Source organism: Crinia signifera, chromosome 4 (assembly GCF_055691185.1).
Source record: "Crinia signifera chromosome 4, ASM5569118v1, whole genome shotgun sequence".
Classification (NCBI taxonomy): Eukaryota; Metazoa; Chordata; class Amphibia; order Anura; family Myobatrachidae; genus Crinia; species Crinia signifera.
Window position 1 is genome coordinate 258,751,353 of NC_139220.1, and position 26,221 is coordinate 258,777,573.

The following is a 26,221-nucleotide window of genomic DNA, read 5'->3' on the forward strand; positions in this document are numbered from 1 at the left end:
TCAAGACGAGGATTGTGAAGACGGAGCCAGGGTAAACCCAGAACCAGAGCATGAGTGGCTCGGGGTAAAACCAGGAAGGACAAAAGTTCAGTGTGCAGGACTCCCACTTTTACTGTAAGTGGCAAAGTTCTGCGGGAGACTGTCGCATCAGGAATCCTACTGCCATCCACAGCAGTAAGGAAGACAGTCTTGGAAAGACTTTCAGTGGGCAACCCCCACTTGCGGACCAGTTCTGCAGTAACAAAGTTGCCAGCGGCACCGGAATCAAGAAGTGCGGAGACAGTCTTGAAATGCTGACCAACTTGTAGGGAAACTGGAAGGACACAATCAGTTGCTGATGGAGAGGACTTAATTACTCCTAGCCTACCCTCTCCTTGACGGGCTAGGAGGAGGAGTTTTCCTGACGCTTTGGGCATGCAGAAATTTGATGTGCAGGATCGACACAATACAGGCAGAGCTGTGCCAACCGACGACGTCGACGTTCTCCGGGAGACAAACGGAAGCGGTTTATCTCCATTGGTTCTTCTTTGGAATGGACTGCGGGAGCAGTGGGTAAAGAAGGTGGAGGAGTTGGCACTTTAACTGGAGCGCTCTTGTGACGTTCTACAGCCCTTTCTCTGAAGCGTAGGTCTACTTTGATACACAATGATATAAGGTCATTTAGACCTGAGGGTAAGTCTCTGGTAGCGAGTTCATCCTTAATACGATCGGATAGGCCATGCCAGAAAGCTGCGTATAAGGACCCATCACACCAGGAGAGTTCAGACGCCAGAATCTGGAACTGGACCAGATATTGCCCGACGGAGCGGGATCCCTGTCTGAGACGGAGGAGTTCAGTGGAGGCAGATGCTGATCGCCCAGGCTCATCGAAGATACGCCGGAATGTTGACACGAAGTCCTTGTAATTGGACAGGATGGCATCAGATCTTTCCCATAAGGGAGACGCCCATTCTAACGCTGCTCCACACAGGAGGTAGATGATGTAGGCGATCTTGACCCTTTCAGTAGGGAAGTTGCTGGGTTGCAGCTCGAAGTGAATCTCACACTGATTGAGAAAACCTCGACAGGTCTTGGGGTTCCCATCATACTTGGTGGGGACAGACAGATGAAGGCGAGGTGCAGCAGCCATTACAGGAGGATGAACTGGACTTGGAAGTTCTCTGACAGGCTCAGGGCCACTGAGAGTGGTCTGTAGCTTATCCAGCCGGGAAGACAGATCTTGCAGACAATGAATCACTTGGCTCTGCGCAGCCTCTTGCTGATCCAAGCGAACAGCCAGTTGCTGTACAGGGCTGGGTGGAGATGCTTGGTTTGCGGCTGGATCCATTTGGCTAGTGCTTACTGTCACACCAGGGGGCTAAGTCGACAAGACTGAGACCTCTGGTGGGGACCTGGACCGGTACCTGAACCGGGGAGGTTGGAGAGGACCCTTGCGCATGGAGTGCGCGACAGTGCACCCAGAGCCAATAAGCAGTCAGAGGTAAAATACAACCGGAGTTTATTTGCAGATGGTTGTAATATAAACAGACAGTAAAGTATGCAGGAGAAATAACAAAGTTCATGCAGATTGCAATACTTTACAGATGTGATGTGATGTGGGATCGATGGTGGAACATCGGATGTGAAGACTGTGGGTCCGGAATGACGGACGGAAGACTTGAGCTTGACTGTGGGTCCGGAATGACGGACGGAAGCTTGGTTTGGAGATCCGGAATATCGGACTATCGATGATGATGTGGGAACATCGGATTCGGGTATCGGATATGGAAGATGACTGTGGGTCCGGAATGACGGACGGGAGATGACTGTGGGTCCGGAATGACGGACGGAAGCAGGAGATCCGGAATATCGGACTAACGATGGAACATCGATGGTGGATGATGCTGGAGCATCGGAAGGACCAGAGTCCCGGAGCTAGGCTTGGTCGCTGGGCTGTAGAGGCAGGATCACAGGCGATGGAATAACCTGGACTTCACAGGAGATGGAACAACCTGGAACACACTGCAGCATGGAAGACAACACCAGCAGAGAAATACACTTGCACGGAGACAAGGACAGCTGACCATACACTGGAGACAACTGAAGCACTAGCAATGGTTCTGAGAGCTCCCAGCATACTTATCCCCACTGGGTGGCCAGGATTGGCCGAGGAAGTATGACAGGGAGATCAGAACCAACAGGATTGGACAGCACAGACATGTGACTGGAAAGAACATGGCAGCCCCCATGTCTGCTATGGCGGGAAAGTGTGTTTGTGCACACCATGCTGGATACTGGGAGCAATGGCGGCGGACAGGTGGATTGCCGTGCACTGGGGACTGTCACTGGGAGACAGGAGGCCGGCAGAGATGACGTCTGGACCGCAAGCTGAACCTGCGGAGGCACTTAGCCGGTAGGAAAGTCTGTCTGACAGCTCGGATCGTGACACCTGGTGATTCAGATATGCCACAGCTGTGGCGTTGTTGGTCTGAATCCTTAAAGGGAGCCTCTGAAACCTTTCTCCCGCCAGAGAAATCACCATCCACACAGCTCTCAGTTCCAAGATGTTGATCGGTAAGGCAGACTCCTCTGGGGTCCACAAGCCTTGCAGACGCAGGTCCAAGACTACTGCCCCCCAGCCCCTGAGACTGGCGTCGGTAGTGACTACCAGCCAGCTCCAGGACTGCAGGGACCGACCCCACTGAAGGTAATCCACCTATGTCCACCATTTCAGGGAGGATCGAGTTTCTGAAGACAACACTATCTGTTCTGACTTCATGGTTTGCGTGTTTCCTGACCAAGTCGTCAAAATGTTCCACTGGAACACTCGCGAGTGGAACCTGGCGAACTGCAACGTCTCGAAAGACGCCACCATCTTCCCCAGCAGCTTGAGGCACCTCCATACTGATGTGCTCCGAGAGCCGAGAATCTCCTGGACCAAGGCAGCCAGATCCCTGGCCTTTGCCTCTGGTAAAAATACCCGATGTAAGTGGGTATCCAGAACCACTCCCAGGAATTGGAGTCTCTGTGACGGCACCAACTGAGACTTTTGTAAGTTTAAAAGCCAGCTGTGAGCCTGCAAAAAATTGATGGCTTCTGCCAAGTGACTCTGCAACATGTCTGCTTTGAACAGCAGGTCGTCCAAATATGGGATCACCGTGATTCCCCTCAGTCGAAGCACAGCCCCTATTACAGACATTATCTTGGTGAATACCCTTGGCGCTGTGGCCAGTCCGAAGGGCAACACCTGGAATTGCAAGTGCAGGTCTCCTATCGTAAACCTCAACAGAGCCTGATGTTCTGGGTGTATAGGGACATGAAGGTACGCGTCCTGGACATCCATGGACGCCAAAAATTCTCCCTGGTCCAGGCTTAGCAGCACTGACCGTAGAGACTCCAATTTGAAATGGTCTACCCACAAAAGGACATTTAGTGACTTTAAATTCAGAATCGGTCTGAAAGACCCGTCTGGTTTGGGCACCAGAAACAGAGTGGAATAAAAGCCTCTTTTCCACTCCGCTCTGGGGACCGGGATCACCACACCCTTCTCTAAAAGAGAGTGAGCCGCTCTCAAGAGAGCCGTACGGAGCCGAGCCTCCTTTGGTAGTGGTGTGGGAATGAATCTTCTCAGAGGAAGACCTTTGAAGGGAATTCTGTAACCCTGGGATATAATATCTAATACCCAGGAATCCTGGTCTAACAATGCCCATGCGTCCCTGAACTGTGACAGACGCCCCCCACCTTGACCACCGCCGGGCAAATCCCCTGGCAGTCATGCGGAGGGTTTGTCCTCTCCTTTGGTGTTTGGTTTCTTATGAAAGGAACCAAATTTTGACTTTGGGGCCTTACCCCTGGAGGACTGAAACTTTCCCCTAAAAGACTGTCCTCGAAAGGACGCACCTCCTCTAGGGGAGGGCCGAAAGGACGGCCTGAAAGCAGAAAATCTTGATGTCTGCTTGGCTGCAGGGGCAGGCAGGAAAGTGCTTTTGCCACCTGTGGCCTGTTTAATAATCTCTTCCAGTTCAGAGCCAAATAACAGCTTTCCTTTAAAAGCTAATGCTTCTAAGGCCTTCTTAGACTCGTTATCTGCCTCCCAAGCCTTAAGCCAGAGCACTCTCCTGGCATTGTCAGACACTGTGGAAACTCTAGCAGCCATTTTGAGAGCTTCCTCCTCAGCCTCTAGCACATACTCTGCTGCTGCTTTCAGCTTCTCTGCAAGCAATAACACACAAGGGTCAGCATGTAAAATAGTGCACAAATCATTGGCCCATACAATCATGGCCTTAGAGACCCAGGCTGAAGCAATCAGAGGACGTAGGGTGTATCCCACCCCTTCAAATTTTGCTTTTAGGTTACCCTCCAGCTTTTTGTCTACGGGGTCCTTAAAAGCTGCTCCCCCTTGCACTGGTAAAACAGTAGCTTTTGACAACCGTGCCACAGAAGCATCAACCACTGGAACTTTCTCCCAGAGATCCGCATGAGACTCAGGCATGGGGTACAGACTTAAGAATCTCTTAGGCATCTGCAGCCTTTTATCGGGCGTTTTCCAAGCCCCTTCCAATAAATCCTGTAAACCTTCATCTGAAGGGAAGGTAACATCTTCCTTACGCTGCCGTTTAAATACACCTTTTGCAGGAGTTTTATCTTCCACAGAAAAATTTAAAGCCTGTTTAACAGCAGTAATCAAATCCTCCACCCCTGCGGCTGAGGAATCCTCAGAATCATCACCCTGCTCCCAGGGAATGTCTGCATATGCTCCCTCTTCCTCATCAACCATTAAAGGCACTGAGTAAGACCTTTTAGGGGTCCCCACAGCATCAACATCAATCTTGTCTAGCAATTCACTAAACCTGTTAATCCCCTTAGCAGTATCCAGCATCACCTGTAGGAAAGCAGGGTCTGCCTGGGTAAGAGGCAAGGAGCCAGAGGACTGCTGAGATGATGACATAGGTCTCTGAGTATCTACCAAGACATCACTCTGTCTGTCCAGCAATTGAACTAAAGCATTTACAGACCTGCCCAGGGCACTGGCCCACGCGGGTTCCAATTGCTCTACCCTCTGGGGTTCACTCCCCATGGGTTTCACAGCAGCGCAAGCAATACACAAGCCCCCCTTGGCCATCTGCTCAGGGATAAATTTCAGTGTACAAACACTGCAAGCGCTCAATGTATCTGGGACTCCCTCCCCCAAAACCACAGACTGATGCACAGACATGATGTTCACAAATAACACAGTCACAGCGCAAAATGTACAGGCGTTTACACCAAGCCAATGTACTCAGTCAGTCACTTAGCTGTCTGTAGTCTTCAGAATAGGGAAAGCGATGCCCAGGAAATCCAATCACTCTGTCAGGATCTGTCAGCCAGCTCAGCTCCGCTGCAAGCGTTCCGAATGGCGCCAAAACAGAGTGAGGGAAGAGACCAAGTCCCTGCTGCTGCGGGGTCCGTGACTTTTGGCGCCAACCACCCCCAGACAGCCGCTCCCTTAGTAGGATCTCCTAGTTCCAGTATCTCCCCCTCAGCTGGGGACCACTTGGAACATGCCTGTAACACACTGCTGTCCTCTCATATAGGAGCTCAGTGTGTAAGCTCCGCAGAAAATGGCCGCCGCCATCACGGAGCGCCTGTCCCCCATGATCCCCACCTAGCGTGAAGCCGGTTTCAGAGCGCTCCGGAGCCCAGGCAGCTTCTTAAAAGAAGCTGTAAGCGCTGCACAGGGAGGCCAGACAGCGTCTCCCCTGTGCACAGCGAGCTGACAGGACACGCTTCTGTCAGCTCCTGCTGCGCTAGCAGTGTGAGGATTCACTAATGAGAATCCTCACACTGTGCCTACCTAGCTAGAGTGAAAAGTTAATAAAATAATAAAAACCCCTAACTACTCTAATCCTTCGGCTGCTCCCGCAGCCCTTTAGAATAGCACCCACTCCAGTGGGCACCTAACACGAACTGGAGAGTCTGGGATGCAGAAGGGGAGGAGCCTACCCTCTAAAGCTTTAGGATAGGTGCCTGGCTCCTACGGACCTGTCACACCAGGGGTCTGAGTCGACGAGACTGAGACCTCTGGTGGGGACCTGGACCGGTACCTGAACCGGGGAGGTTGGAGAGGACCCTTGCGCATGGGATGCGCGACAGTGCACCCGAAGCCAATAAACAGTCAGTGGTAAAATACAACCGAGTTTTATTTAGCAGATGGTTGTATATATAAACAGGCAGTAAAGTATGCAGGAGATGTTATACAGTCTGTACAGATAGCAATACTTTACAGATGGATGATGTGGAATCGATGGTGGAACATCGGATACGGAATGGTAGACTGTAGGTCCGGGATGACGGACGGGAACTGGAGGATGGAGATCCGGAGTATCGGACTTATGGATGATGATAGAACATCGATGGTGAACGATGATGAAACATCGGATAGGAGACTGTGGGTCCGGAATGACGGACGGAAGCTTGGAAGCTGGAGATCCGGAGTATCGGACTTACAGATGATGTCGGAGCATCGATGGTGGGCGATGTTAGAACATCGGAAGGACCAGAGTCCCGGAGCTAGGCTTGATCGCTGGGATGTCGAAGCAGGAACACAGGTGATGTAATAACCTGGACTTCACAGGAGATGGAATGCCTGGAATATACTGCAGCAGAGAAGACAACACCAGCAGGAAATACACTTGCACGGAGACAAGGACAGCTGACCATACACTGGAGACAACTGAAGCACTAGCAATGGTTCTGAGAGCTCCCAGCATACTTATCCCCACTGGGTGGCCAGGATTGGCCGAGGAAGTATGACAGGGAGATCAGAACCAACAGGATTGGACAGCACAGACATGTGACTGGGAAGAACATGGCAGCCCCCATGTCTGCTATGGCGGGAAAGTGTGTTTGTGCACACCATGCTGGATACTGGGAGCAATGGCGGCGGACAGGTGGATTGCCGTGCACTGGGGACTGTCACTGGGAGACAGGAGAGCGGTGCGCCGCGCAGCCGCGGACTCAGCAGCGCTGAGAGGACTGGAGGATGGCAGCGGTGATGGCGCACGGCAGACAGGACGCCGGCAGGGATGACGTCTGGACCGCAAGCTGAACCTGCGGAGGCACTTAGCCGGTAAGAAAGTCTGTCTGACAGCTCGGATCGTGACAGCACCCCCCCCTTTAAGGGTGGCCCCAGGACACCTTTTAGGCTTGCGGGGAAACTTGGAGTGGAACGCCCGGATGAGTCTGGGAGCATGGACATCGATTGCATTGGTCCATGATCGCTCTTCGGGGCCGTAGCCCTTCCAATCGATCAGATATTGCAGACGACCATATCGGATGCGAGAGTCCAAGATTTTACTGACCTCATATTCTGTTCCACGCTGGGTGCAAACCTTAGGAGCCTTGGGGAGCTTGGAATAAAAGCGATTCAGAACCAGCGGCTTGAGCAGCGAAATGTGGAATGTAGCTGGCACTTTCAAATAGGGCGGCAACTTGAGCTTGTAAGCTACAGGATTGACGACTCGCTCAACTGGGAAAGGGCCAATATATCGGGGAGCGAACTTCATCGATGGCACTCTCAATCGGAGATTCTTGGTTGACAACCAGACATGATCTCCTGGACGGAGGGCTGGTACAGCTCTGCGTTTTCTGTCGGCAAATTTTTTGTACCTGCTTGAAGCCTTCAGGAGTGAAGAACGAATGAGCTTCCAGGATTTGACGAATTGCCGGATGGTCGTGTCGACCGCTGGAACAGAGGACACAGGTTGCAGAGTGAAGTCAGGAACTCGAGGATGAAACCCATAGTTGGCAAGAAATGGAGTGACATTTGATGAAGAATGATATTGGTTATTATGGCAGAACTCTGCCCATGGAAGGAGTTGAGCCCAGTCATCTTGGGAAGAAGAGACATATGTGCGAAGAAATGCTTCAAGGTCCTGATTCACCCTCTCCGTTTGGCCATTTGTTTGAGGGTGATAGGCTGTGGAAAACTTTAGCTTGATTTGAAGCAGGGAGCACAGGCTTCGCCAGAATTTGGCTACGAATTGGACTCCTCTATCGGAGATGATTTCAAGAGGCAGTCCATGAAGCTTGAATAGCTCTTTAATGAAGAGCTGGGACAGCTTGGAAGCTGACGGAAGACCGGTGAGGGGAACGAAGTGAGCCATCTTGGTGAACCGGTCAACAATCACCCAGATGGTGGTGAACTTGTCAGACTCTGGAAGATCAGTTACAAAGTCCATAGAAATATGCGTCCAAGGACGATGTGGCACTGACAGTGGCATCAATTGCCCAGGAGGAGTCGGACGACTGGTCTTGTGCTGAGCACATTTAGCACAAGAGGATACAAAGTCCTGTACATCCTGTTTGAGGGACGGCCACCAGTAGGACCTGGTGATAAACTCGTAAGTTTTCTGAATGCCTGCATGGCCAGCGAATTTTGAAGAATGTGCCCAACAAAGCAACTTCTTTCTTAGAGCTGGCTTTACAAATCTTTTCCCTGTAGGGGGCGTGAGATTAGAAACTCCCGTTGCGGAGAAGGCCACTGGATCAATAATGAAGTGTTGATGTGTGGACTTAGACTCACTATCTTGCTCCCATGAGCGGGAAAGGGCATCAGCTTTTCGGTTTTGTGTCCCTGGACAGAATGACAGCTTGAAACGAAACCTGGAAAAGAAAAGTGTCCATCTGGCTTGACGGGGGTTTAAACATTGAGCAGACTTGAGATACAGAAGATTCTTGTGGTCTGTGATAATTGTGATCTCACGGACAGCGCCCTCTAGAAGATATCTCCATTCTTCTAATGCCAACTTGATGGCGAGAAGCTCTTGGTCACCGATGGCATAATTACGCTCTGCAGGCAGGAACTTACGGGAGTAGAACCCACAGGGATGAAGACGTCCATCGGGCGCTTTCTGCGAGAGGACTGCCCCAACACCCACGGAGGAGGCATCAACCTCGAGAATAAAGGGCAAGGTGGTATCAGGTTGTCTTAAAACAGGAGCTGAAGTGAACCTCTGCTTCAACAGATGGAAGGCTTCGATGGCTTCCGCCGGCCACTTCGCTGGATTAGACCCCTTTTTCGTTAAGGCAGTGATGGGAGCCACAATAGAAGAGAAGTTACGAATGAATTTTCTGTAATAATTGGCAAAACCCAGGAAACGTTGAATACCTTTCAGCGAAGAGGGAATTGGCCAATCTTGGATGGCCTGCAGTTTTCCTGGGTCCATTTGAAGACCAGAACCGGAGACAATGTACCCTAGGAAGGGTATAGACTTCACCTCGAAGACACACTTCTCCAGTTTGCAGTAGAGATGATTAGCTCGCAGCCGGGACAGAACCTCTTTGACCCAATAACGATGTTCTGTGATGTTATTGGCGTAGATTAAAATGTCATCGAGATATACAACTACATGTCGATACAGAATGTCCCGAAAAATCTCATTGACATAGTGCTGGAACACGGCTGGGGCATTGCTGAGCCCAAAGGGCATGACGAGGTACTCATAGTGGCCGTCTCTGGTATTAAACGCCGTCTTCCACTCGTCGCCCTCTCGTATGCGGATGAGATTATATGCGCCCCTCAGGTCGAGTTTCGTGAAGATGGTTGCACCGCTGACACGGTCAAACAGCTCGGTGATGAGGGGCAACGGATATCGGTTCTTTACTGTGATGTCATTGAGGCCGCGATAATCAATGCAGGGACGTAGGCCTCCATCCTTCTTCTTTACGAAAAAGAATCCTGCGCCAGCAGGAGAAGTCGAAGGACGGATGAATCCCTTTGGCAGATTTTCCTTGATGTAGTCGGTCATGAGTCTCTGGAAGAGAGAGAGGATAGGTTCTACCTCTGGGTGGTTCTTTGCCTGGGATAAGGTCGATAGGGCAATCCCACGGTCTGTGAGGAGGTAGAATATCAGCGCCAGACTTGCTGAATACATCTGAGTACTCTTGGTAGGGAAGAGGCGGAAGGTCTGCTGCATCGGCTGAAGAATGACGAGCTGGCAGTACCTTTTGGAGACAGGTACCGGAGCAGGAAGGATCCCAGGAAAGGATTTCGGATGTCTTCCAATCAAGACGAGGATTGTGAAGACGGAGCCAGGGTAAACCCAGAACCAGAGCATGAGCTCGGGGTAAAACCAGGAAGGACAAAAGTTCAGTGTGCAGGACTCCCACTTTCACTGTAAGTGGCAAAGTTCTGCGGGAGACTGTCGCATCAGGAATCCTACTGCCATCCACAGCAGTAAGGAAGACAGTCTTGGAAAGACTTTCAGTGGGCAACCCCCACTTGCGGACCAGTTCTGCAGTGACGAAGTTGCCAGCGGCACCGGAATCAAGAAGTGCGGAGACAGTCTTGAAATGCTGACCAACTTGTAGGGAAACTGGAAGGACGCAATCAGTTGCTGATGGAGAGGACTTAATTACTCCTAGCCTACCCTCTCCTTGACGGGCTAGGAGGAGGAGTTTTCCTGACGCTTTGGGCATGCAGAAATTTGATGTGCAGGATCGGCACAATACAGACAGAGCTGTGCCAACCGACGACGTCGTCGTTCTCCTGGGGACAAACGGAAGCGGTTTATCTCCATTGGTTCTTCTTTGGAATGAGCCACGGGAGCAGCAGGTAAAGAAGGCGGAGGAGTTGGCACTTTAACTGGAGCGCTCTTGTGACGTTCTACAGCCCTTTCTCGAAAGCGTAGGTCTACTTTGATACATAATGATATAAGGTCATCTAGACCTGAGGGTAAGTCTCTGGTAGCGAATTCATCCTTAATACGGTCGGATAGACCATGCCAGAAAGCTGCGTATAAGGCCCCATCACACCAGGAGAGTTCAGACGCCAGAATCTGGAATTGGACCAGATATTGCCTGACGGAGCGGGATCCCTGTCTGAGACGGAGGAGTTCAGTGGAGGCGGATGCTGATCGCCCAGGCTCATCGAAGATGCGCCGGAATGTTGACACAAAGTCCTTGTAGTTTGACAAGATGGCATCAGATCTTTCCCATAAAGGGGACGCCCATTCTAACGCTGCTCCACACAGGAGGGAGATGATGTAGGCGATCTTGACCCTTTCAGTAGGGAAGTTGCTGGGTTGCAGCTCAAAGTGGATCTCACACTGATTGAGAAAACCTCGGCAGGTCTTGGGGTTCCCATCATACTTAGTTGGGACAGACAGATGAAGGCGAGGTGCGGCAGCCATTACAGGAGGATGAACTGGACTTGGAAGTTCACTGACAGGCTCAGGGCCACTGAGAGTGGTCTGTAGTTTATCCAGCCGGGAAGACAGATCTTGCAGACAATGAATCACTTGGCTCTGCGCAGCCTCTTGCTGATCCAAGCGAACAGCCAGTTGCTGTACAGGGCTGGGTGGTGATGCTTGGTTTGCGGCTGGATCCATTTGGCTAGTGCTTACTGTCACACCAGGGGTCTGAGTCGACGAGACTGAGACCTCTGGTGGGGACCTGGACCGGTACCTGAACCGGGGAGGTTGGAGAGGACCCTTGCGCATGGGATGCGCGACAGTGCACCCGAAGCCAATAAACAGTCAGTGGTAAAATACAACCGAGTTTTATTTAGCAGATGGTTGTATATATAAACAGGCAGTAAAGTATGCAGGAGATGTTATACAGTCTGTACAGATAGCAATACTTTACAGATGGATGATGTGGAATCGATGGTGGAACATCGGATACGGAATGGTAGACTGTAGGTCCGGGATGACGGACGGGAACTGGAGGATGGAGATCCGGAGTATCGGACTTATGGATGATGATAGAACATCGATGGTGAACGATGATGAAACATCGGATAGGAGACTGTGGGTCCGGAATGACGGACGGAAGCTTGGAAGCTGGAGATCCGGAGTATCGGACTTACAGATGATGTCGGAGCATCGATGGTGGGCGATGTTAGAACATCGGAAGGACCAGAGTCCCGGAGCTAGGCTTGATCGCTGGGATGTCGAAGCAGGAACACAGGTGATGTAATAACCTGGACTTCACAGGAGATGGAATGCCTGGAATATACTGCAGCAGAGAAGACAACACCAGCAGGAAATACACTTGCACGGAGACAAGGACAGCTGACCATACACTGGAGACAACTGAAGCACTAGCAATAGTTCTGAGAGCTCCCAGCATACTTATCCCCACTGGGTGGTCAGGATTGGCCGAGGAAGTATGACAGGGAGATCAGAACCAACAGGATTGGACAGCACAGACATGTGACTGGGAAGAACATGGCAGCCCCCATGTCTGCTATGGCGGGAAAGTGTGTTTGTGCACACCATGCTGGATACTGGGAGCAATGGCGGCGGACAGGTGGATTGCCGTGCACTGGGGACTGTCACTGGGAGACAGGAGAGCGGTGCGCCGCGCAGCCGCAGACTCAGCAGCGCTGAGAGGACTGGAGGATGGCAGCGGTGATGCCGCACGGCAGACAGGACGCCGGCAGGGATGACGTCTGGACCGCAAGCTGAACCTGCGGAGGCACTTAGCCGGTAAGAAAGTCTGTCTGACAGCTCGGATCGTGACAGGACCCTCCTACATCCCAATGTTGAGCTGTGTCACCAGGACCATTGAAAGAGAAAAATTGATACTTCTTACAGACATCTTTTCCCATTCATTTCCTTGACCCATGCATTTTATTTGGGTTCCCCTATCATAGTAGGAACTAGTTCTAAAGGGGGAACCACCACAAACAAACAAATGAGAGCAATCAATAAATAGAGTCAACCACCCCATTTCGAATAGAACTAGAGCTCTTGTCCCCACCTCCTTGAGTGGTAAATACCAAATCAATACTACCGCTGCTGCTGCTACTAATACAAATACACTATTGTGGAACTATAACTCTAAGCAACCACTGGCAGTGATTGACTAGGCTTGCTTACACTTGTGGAACTAAAAGTGCCAGCATAATCATGGTTGTTGGGAGCTTGTGGAGCCACACTTATGTCATAGAAAACAAACCTCAGACACTGAAAAAATATTTATATTATAATAAATGCAAACTCAAACATCTGATGTCCCTTTATAATGTTAATGCTACTGTAGAACCAATGAGAATTTCCTTCTGAAGTAGAAAACTCTTTTTTTCTACTGTCCCAATGGGAAGACACTGGACCATGGGGTATAGATCTTCCTTTAGGATGATGGTTCTTGAAATAGTTTCAAATATTTTATTCTCTTCCATCTATAATCCTGCGGGGCAGAGTGCCCACATGACATCGCTTTAGTTTCCCGTTAGGCTGCTTTTGCAGCCTGGATATTGCAATAGTTTTATTTGAATTTACCCCCGCAGTGATCACCCTGAGCCCAGCACAAACTACAGTGAGCTGAGGAGATGTTTTACCTGAAACCACCTGTCAAAACTCCCATGTGGTATGTCTGACAGGGGCGGTAAAGGGGTCCTTCACTGCCAGCATTGCTTCTTTGTAGATTGTAGAACATTTCAGAACACCCTTCAGTCCTTCAATAGTCCCTACAGACTTGAATTTAGCATTCACAGCAATACAAAAATTTTTTTTTTAGAAAGTGAAGTTGACGTTTATAACTTAGAAAACAGATTTTTCTACTGGCATTTTTTCATGGCAAGAAGGATGTCAGAGCTGGGGGCTCTTGGCCTGATTCAGTGGGCGCTGTTCAGTAGCAAGCGCACGTTGGTACACTACTGCAAATTTATGTTAATGCCGCAGCCACTGTAAATGGTACAGGGATGCCGACAGCAGCATCTCTAATCTGCTGTTTGCGTACAAAGGGCCTGGTTTATACTCTAGTGCAGGACTGATTCCGTTACAGCTGTCTATGTGTCATGATGCTGCTGCAGCACCAGTCACAATATAGGGATTGTAGGGAGGAGAGTTTGGAGGAATTCCTATTGCGCAAAATAGCAGCAAGTTATGGTGAGGGTTTTTAGGAGGAAGCACCAGACCTCCCGTGGATAGAGAAATAGCAAAGTGGGTAAATCCTTCACCAAGTATATGCGCTAAATAAAAAAATAATCAAACTTCCCTGCACATGAGCCCGTCTCCGGGTTACTTCTTGGGGTAGTTCGATACGGGTAATATGAAAGACAGAAAAACAGACAAAGGGCATTCGCCCTCGTATAATACTGTATGGTACGATGTATCAAAACGATAAATAGGGTTGAGATATATGTTAGCGTAGATATAGGTGTGGATAGTCGGGGGGGTTCCCCCTCTCTATGAACTCACACTCTCAAATATATATACGGGCTTATCATCAGCACAACAGGTTAGAAACTTTTTCCTCTTTTATAGATATTCCAATGTTAACGGGGAGTCCCCCCTTTCAATATACTCACTGTTAGGTGGTATACACACAGCGTGTCACAAGGTCTTTCTCCTGGATATTCGGTTCAAGGAATATTTCCACAAGTAAATGAAGAAAAGTTCTTTATTAGTAGCAAATCAAGTAGATCAGATAAAATAAGCGGGCTGTTCTACCATTCCTGGGATGACAAGTTTCTCAGGGGTCCAGATGGTATCAGTCACGGGGCCCCGTAAGGAAAGGTCCCACTGAGTACTGTCAGATCTCCTGGAATGGGTCCAGCCAACGCTTCCTTAGGTCACTGCCAACGCGTTTCGATCTCACATGGAGATCTTTTTCAAGGTGCCAGTGACTCCTATATGCAGGGTTTAAATACCCCTCCAATAATTGTAATTCCCGACATCTGTGGGAAAGGCTTCCCATGCATAATCATAGCAGTTTGCATTCAGTCCTCTGATATCTCACAGTCTTAAACATGTTCCCGGGCGGAGGGTTCGCCCCCGGAAGTGACGCGTCATATTCGTGACGCCGCACGTTCCCGGAAGTGACGCGCCGGTGTTACAATCTTCATTACAGGCCTGCACACCAGTACAGAGACTCCGTTCCGCCGTCACGGAAATGACGCGATCGCGCGTCCCCTTGTAACTTCTTCCTCCCAGATTGGCGGCCATCTTCCTCCTCCAAGCCGGGATTTCCTATATATAACGGCCATCTTGCTCCTCCAATAGGGTTAAGCTGGATCTTATATCTGTGCGGTGGCCATCTTGCTCCTCTCGGGCACTTTATATCTCATCTTTGAGGCGGACATCTTGCTCCTCCTAATTCATATTTCAAAGGGCTTGTATATGTGACGGATCTTTTAATATATATCCTAGAGAGATAAAAAAATTGACTAAATAGCAGCAACAATCCATAATAATGGAAATGTAGCAGCATCAAGATATAAATAGCAGCATCCAGGTGAATAAAAACATGAAAGTGGGCTCAGTAAAAATAACCATTATATGCAATGGTGAAATAAAAACATATAAGAACTATGGATATGGATAGATTTTACAGGAACCATTTAATCTCAAAGTCCTGGTTCAATCCTTTAGGTTCCAAAGTGCTAAGTTTAAAAATCAGTTCCATTTCCTTCTTGGCCAGTCTTTTCTGTATGTTCTTGTCCCTTTCTGTGGCTTGAATGAGTTTGATGCCCCAAAATCCCATGATCTCGTTCGTGGAACACTTGTGATGTTTTTTAAAGTGCGCTGCTAAAGGATGGGTCTCCGCCCCTTTTCTGATGTTCCTAAAGTGTTCAGAAATCCGGGTTTTGAGGGGTCTTGTGGTCCTCCCAATGTACCACTTTTCGCATGAACATTTTATAGCATATACGACATTGGCGGTATTGCAGGTCATGAAGTCGGTGATCTTCACTTTTTCTTCATTAATAATGATTTCTTCGGTCTTGGACACTGATGTGTATGGGGTATTTCTGCAATTGATGCAGAGACCGCATCTATAAAAACCTTTGGACCTGTTGTAGCTCATCCTCACCTGATTGCCCATGTGTAGGCTTTTAGTGAGTTTGGTTTTTAGGTTTTCTGATTTTCTATATATATGCTTGGGTTTTGCGGGTAGGAGGTTGCCAATAACAGGGTCTTTCTGGATAATGGACCAATGTTTTTTAAAAATCTTTTCCACCTCATTATGCTGGGAACTGAATTTTGAGATGAAGGCCCACTGGAAGTCCGTATTTTTCTCTCTCTGTTTTGGTTTCGGTTTTAACAGATCGGCCCTATCTGCTGTTATTGCATTATTCAGTCCTTTTTGTACTACTTCTTCTTTATAGCCGCATGCCAAGAAAGATTTTTTCATAATTTGTGCTTGTTCATTAAAAGTCACGGGGTCAGAACAATTCCTCCTCAATCTCTTAAATTGTCCTCCTGGGATACTCGTCAACCAGTTCGAGTGGTGACAACTATCGGCATATATATAGGCATATATATAGGCCGAAGAGTCAGTCGGTTTTTGGAAAGTTCTTGTGCACTTTAAAAAACATCACAAGTGTTCCACGAACGAGATCATGGGATTTTGGGGCATCAAACTCATTCAAGCCACAGAAAGGGACAAGAACATACAGAAAAGACTGGCCAAGAAGGAAATGGAACTGATTTTTAAACTTAGCACTTTGGAACCTAAAGGATTGAACCAGGACTTTGAGATTAAATGGTTCCTGTAAAATCTATCCATATCCATAGTTCTTATATGTTTTTATTTCACCATTGCATATAATGGTTATTTTTACTGAGCCCACTTTCATGTTTTTATTCACCTGGATGCTGCTATTTATATCTTGATGCTGCTACATTTCCATTATTATGAATTTTTTTACCCCTTTTTTAATCTTATGTATTGTTGCTGCTATTTAGTCAATTTTTTTATCTCTCTAGGATATATATTAAAAGATCCGTCACATATACAAGCCCTTTGAAATATGAATTAGGAGGAGCAAGATGTCCGCCTCAAAGATGAGATATAAAGTGCCCGAGAGGAGCAAGATGGCCACCGCACAGATATAAGATCCAGCTTAACCCTATTGGAGGAGCAAGATGGCCGTTATATATAGGAAATCCCGGCTTGGAGGAGGAAGATGGCCGCCAATCTGGGAGGAAGAAGTTACAAGGGGACGCGCGATCGCGTCATTTCCGTGACGGCGGAACGGAGTCTCTGTACTGGTGTGCAGGCCTGTAATGAAGATTGTAACACCGGCGCGTCACTTCCGGGAACGTGCGGCGTCACGAATATGACGCGTCACTTCCGGGGGCGAACCCTCCGCCCGGGAACATGTTTAAGACTGTGAGATATCAGAGGACTGAATGCAAACTGCTATGATTATGCATGGGAAGCCTTTCCCACAGATGTCGGGAATTACAATTATTGGAGGGGTATTTAAACCCTGCATATAGGAGTCACTGGCACCTTGAAAAAGATCTCCATGTGAGATCGAAACGCGTTGGCAGTGACCTAAGGAAGCGTTGGCTGGACCCATTCCAGGAGATCTGACAGTACTCAGTGGGACCTTTCCTTACGGGGCCCCGTGACTGATACCATCTGGACCCCTGAGAAACTTGTCATCCCAGGAATGGTAGAACAGCCCGCTTATTTTATCTGATCTACTTGATTTGCTACTAATAAAGAACTTTTCTTCATTTACTTGTGGAAATATTCCTTGAACCGAATATCCAGGAGAAAGACCTTGTGACACGCTGTGTGTATACCACCTAACAGTGAGTATATTGAAAGGGGGGACTCCCCGTTAACATTGGAATATCTATAAAAGAGGAAAAAGTTTCTAACCTGTTGTGCTGATGATAAGCCCGTATATATATTTGAGAGTGTGAGTTCATAGAGAGGGGGAACCCCCCCGACTATCCACACCTATATCTACGCTAACATATATCTCAACCCTATTTATCGTTTTGATACATCGTACCATACAGTATTATACGAGGGCGAATGCCCTTTGTCTGTTTTTCTGTCTTTCATATTACCCGTATCGAACTACCCCAAGAAGTAACCCGGAGACGGGCTCATGTGCAGGGAAGTTTGATTATTTTTTTATTTAGCGCATATACTTGGTGAAGGATTTACCCACTTTGCTATTTCTCTATCCACGGGAGGTCTGGTGCTTCCTCCTAAAAACCCTCACCATAACTTGCTGCTATTTTGCGCAATAGGAATTCCTCCAAACTCTCCTCCCTACAGTATCACTAATACACTCTGGTGGGGATTCCTTCTGCTGCATCATGTTTTCGCTAAGAGAAAACCGTTCTTCAAAGTTAGAATCACTATTTGATCTAATAGAAGAAAATATAGACGTCCTTGATGAGAACCTTGAAAATATAATGAAAAATTTGGAAAAAGATCTACTTAAAGAGAGCCGCCTTTGGTGGGAAGTAGCGACTTTGGAGAAATATTTAGTCAGCAAAATGGTTCCAAAAGGACTTGTCATCGACAAAAAAGCCTCCTTTACAACGGCATCAGAAGACTTTTTATCAGATTGGAAAAATATCACTGAGGGATGTTCCTTCTCCCTCATGAATCTGATAATTAAAGAACGCCTTAAGGAACTTAAAGAAATTGAAAAGAAAATTGAATCAAATAAAAAACTCATATCCCCGTTTAGCAACATGAAGGAATATATAGAATTAGAAGAAACCATAGGAATCCGCCTTAAAAAAGCAGAACAAATCCTAAAAGAAAAGAAAATCAGGAAATTCATGAGGGACAAAAAAAATAAGGAAAATGAAGAAACCATAACACCAGGAACTCCACATGGGACACCCGTAGAAACAACTAAAAGGTACAGAAGAGGAACCCCAATAAGAAGAGACCAAACACCGACTCGACCCAGATTCGAGAGGAAAAATAAAATGGAGGTCAGATCGAGGTTCAATGAAAACAGAACATATAACGAGAGACGAGAAGAACCAGTCTGGAGAAGAAACCCGAACAGATATCAAAACAATTGGAGGAACAACAACAAAAAACTTGATGATGATCGGTATCATAGACCCAGGGAAAACAGAAACCATAATGACTATAGACGGAGAAGTCCCTCACACCATCGAGGAAGAGAATCAAGGAGTCCATTACACACCTCAAATAGATTTGAGGACCTGAGGAACCTAGATAACACACCAAGGAGACCTTTTTTAGGCGAGGAGAGACCCCACAACCATCGGAGGTAAGGAAACCCACCAAAAGAGGAACGAGAGGAGGGAAAAGAGGAAGAACCATACAAAAAAGAAAGAAAAAGAGAAACAAAGCACCCACTATAGAAAGACAAGAAATAAGAGATGAAACACATCAGAACCACTTAAGAAATAGTGAAGGGAAGGTGAAGATTTTCAATTTAAGTTCTCACATCCTGAATGAGCAAGAAAGAAAGATTTTAGAAAGGGGAATGAAATATGCCCCATCGAACAAAATTAATGAATTCGAGCTTTATGTGGACATTCAAAAATACGTGAGGAAACTCACTGTAAAGAAGTTTTTCCTAACCAAGGAGACAGAAGAGGAAATGGAGGAGGGGACAACTTCCCTATTTCGCCCCAAATCTACATTTTTTCCAGTCCATCTCAAGGGAAATTTCATAGAGACGTTCGCAGTTCAGGTCATGGAAGATATTAGGAAAATAAAAACCAAAATCAACCATAATCTCACCTATAAGGAAAGAAAAGCCCTCGACGGTTTAAAGAAAAATGACTCAATAATCATAAAACCGGCGGATAAGGGGGGGGGGGTGGTCATTTTAAACGTGGACGCCTATGAAGAGGAAGTGTTCAAACAATTAAAGGATGAAGCGACTTATATCAAATTAAAGAAGGACCCCACAATGGCTTTTAAAATAAGTCTGGATCTACTTCTTAATGAATTTACAGATATTTTAAATTCTAAAGAAATAAAATTTCTGAAAGTAGAGGACCCCCAAATTCCGGCAATATACATACTGCCGAAGGTCCATAAAGACCCTATAAAACCACCAGGACGCCCGATTGTTTCTGGGATCGGGTCCCTTACAGCAAATCTATCTGAAATGATAGATTTTTACCTTCAGCCCCTTGTCTTTAAAAATAAGTCGCATTTAAAAAACACAAGAGACATTTTAAACGTTTTAGATACTATACAGTGGGAAGAAAACTTCATATTGGTGAGTGCGGACGTCAGTTCGCTCTACACCATCATTGAACATGAAAGTGGAATTGAAGCCGTAAGGACCTGTTTAACAGCATCTGATCTAAATCAAGAACTTCAAAAATTCATTTTAAAGGGCATCGATTTCATTTTAAAACATAATTATTTTATTTTTAAAGGTGATTTTTACTTACAAAAGAATGGGACAGCCATGGGCACCAGGTTTGCTCCCAGCTACGCCAATTTATTCATGGGTAGCTGGGAAAACAACTATGTTTGGGCGGAACATCCCTTCAAAGCAAACCTGGTGTCCTGGTCACGTTATATCGATGACATCATTTTTATTTGGAGAGGAGACTTGGAACAGCTTAACGAATTCTGCACATATCTCAATGATAACCCTTTGAATATTAAATTAAGCTATGTCATTGATAAAACCATTTTAAACTATCTGGACCTATCTATTTACATAGAAAACGGGAAAATCTGCACAAGAACTTTCCAAAAACCGACTGACTCTTCGGCCTATATATATGCCGATAGTTGTCACCACTCGAACTGGTTGACGAGTATCCCAGGAGGACAATTTAAGAGATTGAGGAGGAATTGTTCTGACCCCGTGACTTTTAATGAACAAGCACAAATTATGAAAAAATCTTTCTTGGCATGCGGCTATAAAGAAGAAGTAGTACAAAAAGGACTGAATAATGCAATAACAGCAGATAGGGCCGATCTGTTAAAACCGAAACCAAAACAGAGAGAGAAAAATACGGACTTCCAGTGGGCCTTCATCTCAAAATTCAGTTCCCAGCATAATGAGGTGGAAAAGATTTTTAAAAAACATTGGTCCATTATCCAGAAAGACCCTGTTATTGGCAACCTCCTACCCGCAAAACCCAAGCATATATATAGAAAATCAGAAAACCTAAAAACCAAACTCACTAAAAGCCTACACATGGGCAATCAGGTGAGGATGAGCTACAACAGGTCCAAAGGTTTTTATAGATGCGGTCTCTGCATCAATTGCAGAAATACCCCATACACATCAGTGTCCAAGACCGAAGAAATCATTATTAATGAAGAAAAAGTGAAGATCACCGACTTCATGACCTGCAATACCGCCAATGTCGTATATGCTATAAAATGTTCATGCGAAAAGTGGTACATTGGGAGGACCACAAGACCCCTCAAAACCCGGATTTCTGAACACTTTAGGAACATCAGAAAAGGGGCGGAGACCCATCCTTTAGCAGCGCACTTTAAAAAACATCACAAGTGTTCCACGAACGAGATCATGGGATTTTGGGGCATCAAACTCATTCAAGCCACAGAAAGGGACAAGAACATACAGAAAAGACTGGCCAAGAAGGAAATGGAACTGATTTTTAAACTTAGCACTTTGGAACCTAAAGGATTGAACCAGGACTTTGAGATTAAATGGTTCCTGTAAAATCTATCCATATCCATAGTTCTTATATGTTTTTATTTCACCATTGCATATAATGGTTATTTTTACTGAGCCCACTTTCATGTTTTTATTCACCTGGATGCTGCTATTTATATCTTGATGCTGCTACATTTCCATTATTATGAATTTTTTTACCCCTTTTTTAATCTTATGTATTGTTGCTGCTATTTAGTCAATTTTTTTATCTCTCTAGGATATATATTAAAAGATCCGTCACATATACAAGCCCTTTGAAATATGAATTAGGAGGAGCAAGATGTCCGCCTCAAAGATGAGATATAAAGTGCCCGAGAGGAGCAAGATGGCCACCGCACAGATATAAGATCCAGCTTAACCCTATTGGAGGAGCAAGATGGCCGTTATATATAGGAAATCCCGGCTTGGAGGAGGAAGATGGCCGCCAATCTGGGAGGAAGAAGTTACAAGGGGACGCGCGATCGCGTCATTTCCGTGACGGCGGAACGGAGTCTCTGTACTGGTGTGCAGGCCTGTAATGAAGATTGTAACACCGGCGCGTCACTTCCGGGAACGTGCGGCGTCACGAATATGACGCGTCACTTCCGGGGGCGAACCCTCCGCCCGGGAACATGTTTAAGACTGTGAGATATCAGAGGACTGAATGCAAACTGCTATGATTATGCATGGGAAGCCTTTCCCACAGATGTCGGGAATTACAATTATTGGAGGGGTATTTAAACCCTGCATATAGGAGTCACTGGCACCTTGAAAAAGATCTCCATGTGAGATCGAAACGCGTTGGCAGTGACCTAAGGAAGCGTTGGCTGGACCCATTCCAGGAGATCTGACAGTACTCAGTGGGACCTTTCCTTACGGGGCCCCGTGACTGATACCATCTGGACCCCTGAGAAACTTGTCATCCCAGGAATGGTAGAACAGCCCGCTTATTTTATCTGATCTACTTGATTTGCTACTAATAAAGAACTTTTCTTCATTTACTTGTGGAAATATTCCTTGAACCGAATATCCAGGAGAAAGACCTTGTGACACGCTGTGTGTATACCACCTAACAGTGAGTATATTGAAAGGGGGGACTCCCCGTTAACATTGGAATATCTATAAAAGAGGAAAAAGTTTCTAACCTGTTGTGCTGATGATAAGCCCGTATATATATTTGAGAGTGTGAGTTCATAGAGAGGGGGAACCCCCCCGACTATCCACACCTATATCTACGCTAACATATATCTCAACCCTATTTATCGTTTTGATACATCGTACCATACAGTATTATACGAGGGCGAATGCCCTTTGTCTGTTTTTCTGTCTTTCATATTACCCGTATCGAACTACCCCAAGAAGTAACCCGGAGACGGGCTCATGTGCAGGGAAGTTTGATTATTTTTTTATTTAGCGCATATACTTGGTGAAGGATTTACCCACTTTGCTATTACAATATAGGGATTACAGATGGATCCTATATATAATGATAATGTATCTGCTCGTGAATCTAATGGTGCCCATACACTAGGGCGATATTACATGCAATCATTTGATTTAAACCACATCAGTGCGATAAATCAAATGTGTCCCCCAATGCGATGCTTGGCCACGCTGGTGGAATTTCACATCTCAAGATATTATGTGCTGCACATATTGATTGCATTGCATGTGCGATCGCATGTGGTTTTAAACCCAAAGGGTTTAATCGTAATGTGATGTTTCAGTTTATATACCCTCAGATAGCCTAGCCCTCGTTACATCACCTGATTTCAGGTCACATGGTGCATGCGATATATTGCATGATTGTATGCACATCGAATTCACTTCAGATGCGATTTATCGCATGGAAAGCTTCAAGGGAAATCGAAGCGCGGTATCGAATCACACTCAGTTGCAACATGTCAGTGTATGGGCACCATAAGAATATCACAGAGATGTCACGACACCCCTTTCAATCAATTTAAAAATAGAGAGTGATAAACCACCAGCCAATCAGCTGCTCACTGCCATGTTACAGGCTGTGTTTGAAAAATGGCAGGTAGGAGCTGATTGGTTGTTGGTTTATCACTCTCCATTTTATCACTTTTCTTGGCTTAGTACCTCTGGCCCATGATCTTCCAGAGACCTGTGTGGGAGATCCAAATTTTCACTCAGCATGTGATTAGTGAATGTCGCTCTCAGGCTGACCAATGGAACCGTTTAAAAAGCAGTCACAGATCTGATCCCTATGTGGGCAGCACGGACTTGGTGGAGATAAATGTCCACAATGGCAGCACATGTGGGGAGTTATACATATTTAGCGGGGCTTTTATTTAAAGTTTGTTATCCCTTCAATTGATACATGGTCATTAGGTCGAAACTCATTAGGTCGATCACTATTGGTCAACAGTCACAAGGTCAACATGTAAGATGTTGACATGAGTTTTTCACTAATCGTGATAGGTGGCCACGTCTCCCATGATTGGCCACACCCCTTACAATTTTACCGGGGCTTGGCATACCTCTCGGCGGGGCCCTGACTGTGCCCAAAGCATGCCCGGCGCAGCTAGGGGATGCGGTACACTTATACAGTGTCCATAACGACCTACTTGACGTAGACATAGACATCCAGATACTGGTCATATCATTTTCATATCAACATTTTTACCCTGTCGACCGAATGCATGTTGACGTTTTTCATGTGTCCACCTACAGCCTAAAACTTGTCAGCCCTTCAGTTATATAGTGATGTGAGAGAGCAACAGTAATTTTGTCATATTTTACATGAGCAAACATTTAGACCTAGCTGGGTGTTGTCTCCACCAGAGAGTAACGGCAGTGGGCAGCCTCATACACCAGGGAACCGATTTGCTAGATTAGGCTATATGGACCTAGCTGGGTGTTGTCTCCACCAGAGAGTAACGGCAGTGGGCAGCCTCATACACCAGGGAACCGATTTGCTAGATTAGGCTATATGGACCTAGCTGGGTGTTGTCTCCACCAGAGAGTAACGGCAGTGGGCAGCCTCAGACACCAGGGAACCGATTTGCTATATTAGGCTGCTAGTGTGATTGGCTCTGTCATGTTTGCAGTTTTCTACATCCCCATCGCTTCATTTGAAAACATATCTGTAGAAAATAAGCCATAAGAAGGGAAATAAATGACTGAAATCTCTGCGGTGAGGTCCAGACAGAGTATAGTGGAAATCTGAAGATGCATGATGGAGTATTTCACTAGTTAATTGACGGCTGTTATTTTTATATAATGGCAGGGAAAGCAGAGAGGGAACGCTGAACTGTAGTTTGTCACAAGGGGGTGGTGCACCCCCTAATTATCCCCCCTCTGTGCAATGTCTTGGCGGCAGTGAGTACAGCTTGTTGATGTTTCGGGGTGGAGGTGTCCTGACACATCGCTGGGATGATGTGTTTCTGCATTATTTCACACAGTGAGGGAGGTTGTCGCAGGTTTATTATCAGAAAACTGAATCCCACAAGGAAACATCAGAAAAATGCCATTGTGATAAAACCTTATCTCTGCACAGACCATCCAATCACCCAGACAGCGTAATCCGCAAGCCGTGTGACAGGGACATTAGCAAGCTGCCCCCCTCCCTCTCTGCAGCTCCTGAATCCTAGTCACCTGCCCCCCCTCCTGCCCAAACCATCTGATAAGAAGCCCTCCATCCTCGTGAAGGATTTTTTTTTCTGGTTTGATTTTGTCTTCCAAGAAAAGAGATCTAGGTAATGAGGCAGCGTCTGCTGGCAGTGATAAAGCTTCGCTCCTGTATCGTCTGCCTCGCTGAGTGTCCTAACTGCATTCCGATACGAGGGGAACAGCCAGAGCCACACAGGACGAGCACCCAGACAGATATTATACAGCAGCTAACTCATTTCCATCACCATTACAAAGCCATTTATTCTGCTGTAATAGTAGAGGAGATCCTCTGCAAAGTACGCAGGGTTATTATTCACTAACTTTACATGCAGATTGGAACTAACCATAGCAACCAATAGGCACTTAGATTTTATCTGCCCAGGACACCATAGGCAATGAAAGCAAAGTCTGATTGGTTGGTGCTACCATACATTGGTATCTAAGTGCAATGTCTGAGTCTGTAAATGCGCACAAGACAGGTGTCACCAGGCTGATGGTGTCACTGCTGATTTCCGCTGTGTGGGTTACATGACAGAACATCAGATTATTACCTTGGTTACACAGCGGCCCATAGAATCCTGGCAGGCAGTCACAGTGGCCAGATATGTGATGACAAGGGCCGCTAGAGTGAGTACATTGGGGACATGTCTGGCTGCAGCGGTGTCCGAAGGATCCAGAAGAACAAACTGTAAGGATTCAGGGAAAAAGTCAGAACATGCTGTAATGAGGGGAACATATGGGGGAGGGATCCGGTCGATTGGTCAACAGTATTTAAGTCAACAGTCCATAGGTCGACCACTTTGTTGACAGCCAATAGGTTGACACATGAAAGTGGTCAACACAAGAAAAAAGGTCTACATGAGTTTTTCATGATTTTTTTTAAACCGACTTGTTCTAACTTCACAATCACCACCAATGTGGGCATTATAATACTGTACACTTATATGGTGTCCATGTCGGCAGATTCTGTCACCAATTGTTTTTTTTTAACTCTTGTTGACCTTTTCTTGTGTCAAACTATTCTTTTGCTTGTATCGATCTTGTGTCAATGTCGACCTAAAGCCTGTCGACCTTTTTCATGTATCCTATAGTTGTTGACCTAATTACTGTTGACCTAATGGTCCACAGACACATAGGGGATTCATATTAATGTGTTAGGAATGACAGTGAATATGTGTGATAGATGATGATACATGCTGTGCTATGGGAGGTGATGTGATGGTAAATGTGTGATTGCAGCTG

The 26,221-nt window shown here is 46.6% G+C and overlaps 1 protein-coding gene across 10 annotated transcripts in view; it reads right to left on the bottom strand.

Annotated features, from left to right (window-relative positions):
- Window positions 1–26,221, bottom strand: part of MEGF11 (multiple EGF like domains 11) — a 418,300-nt gene that overhangs the window by 47,347 nt on the left and 344,732 nt on the right. For all 10 annotated transcript variants that reach the window (XM_083184347.1, XM_083184348.1, XM_083184344.1 and 7 more), the window contains one exon: window positions 25,531–25,665. In XM_083184347.1, the coding sequence (XP_083040473.1) occupies window positions 25,531–25,665 (135 nt within the window). The remainder of the gene's footprint in view (window positions 1–25,530; window positions 25,666–26,221) is intronic.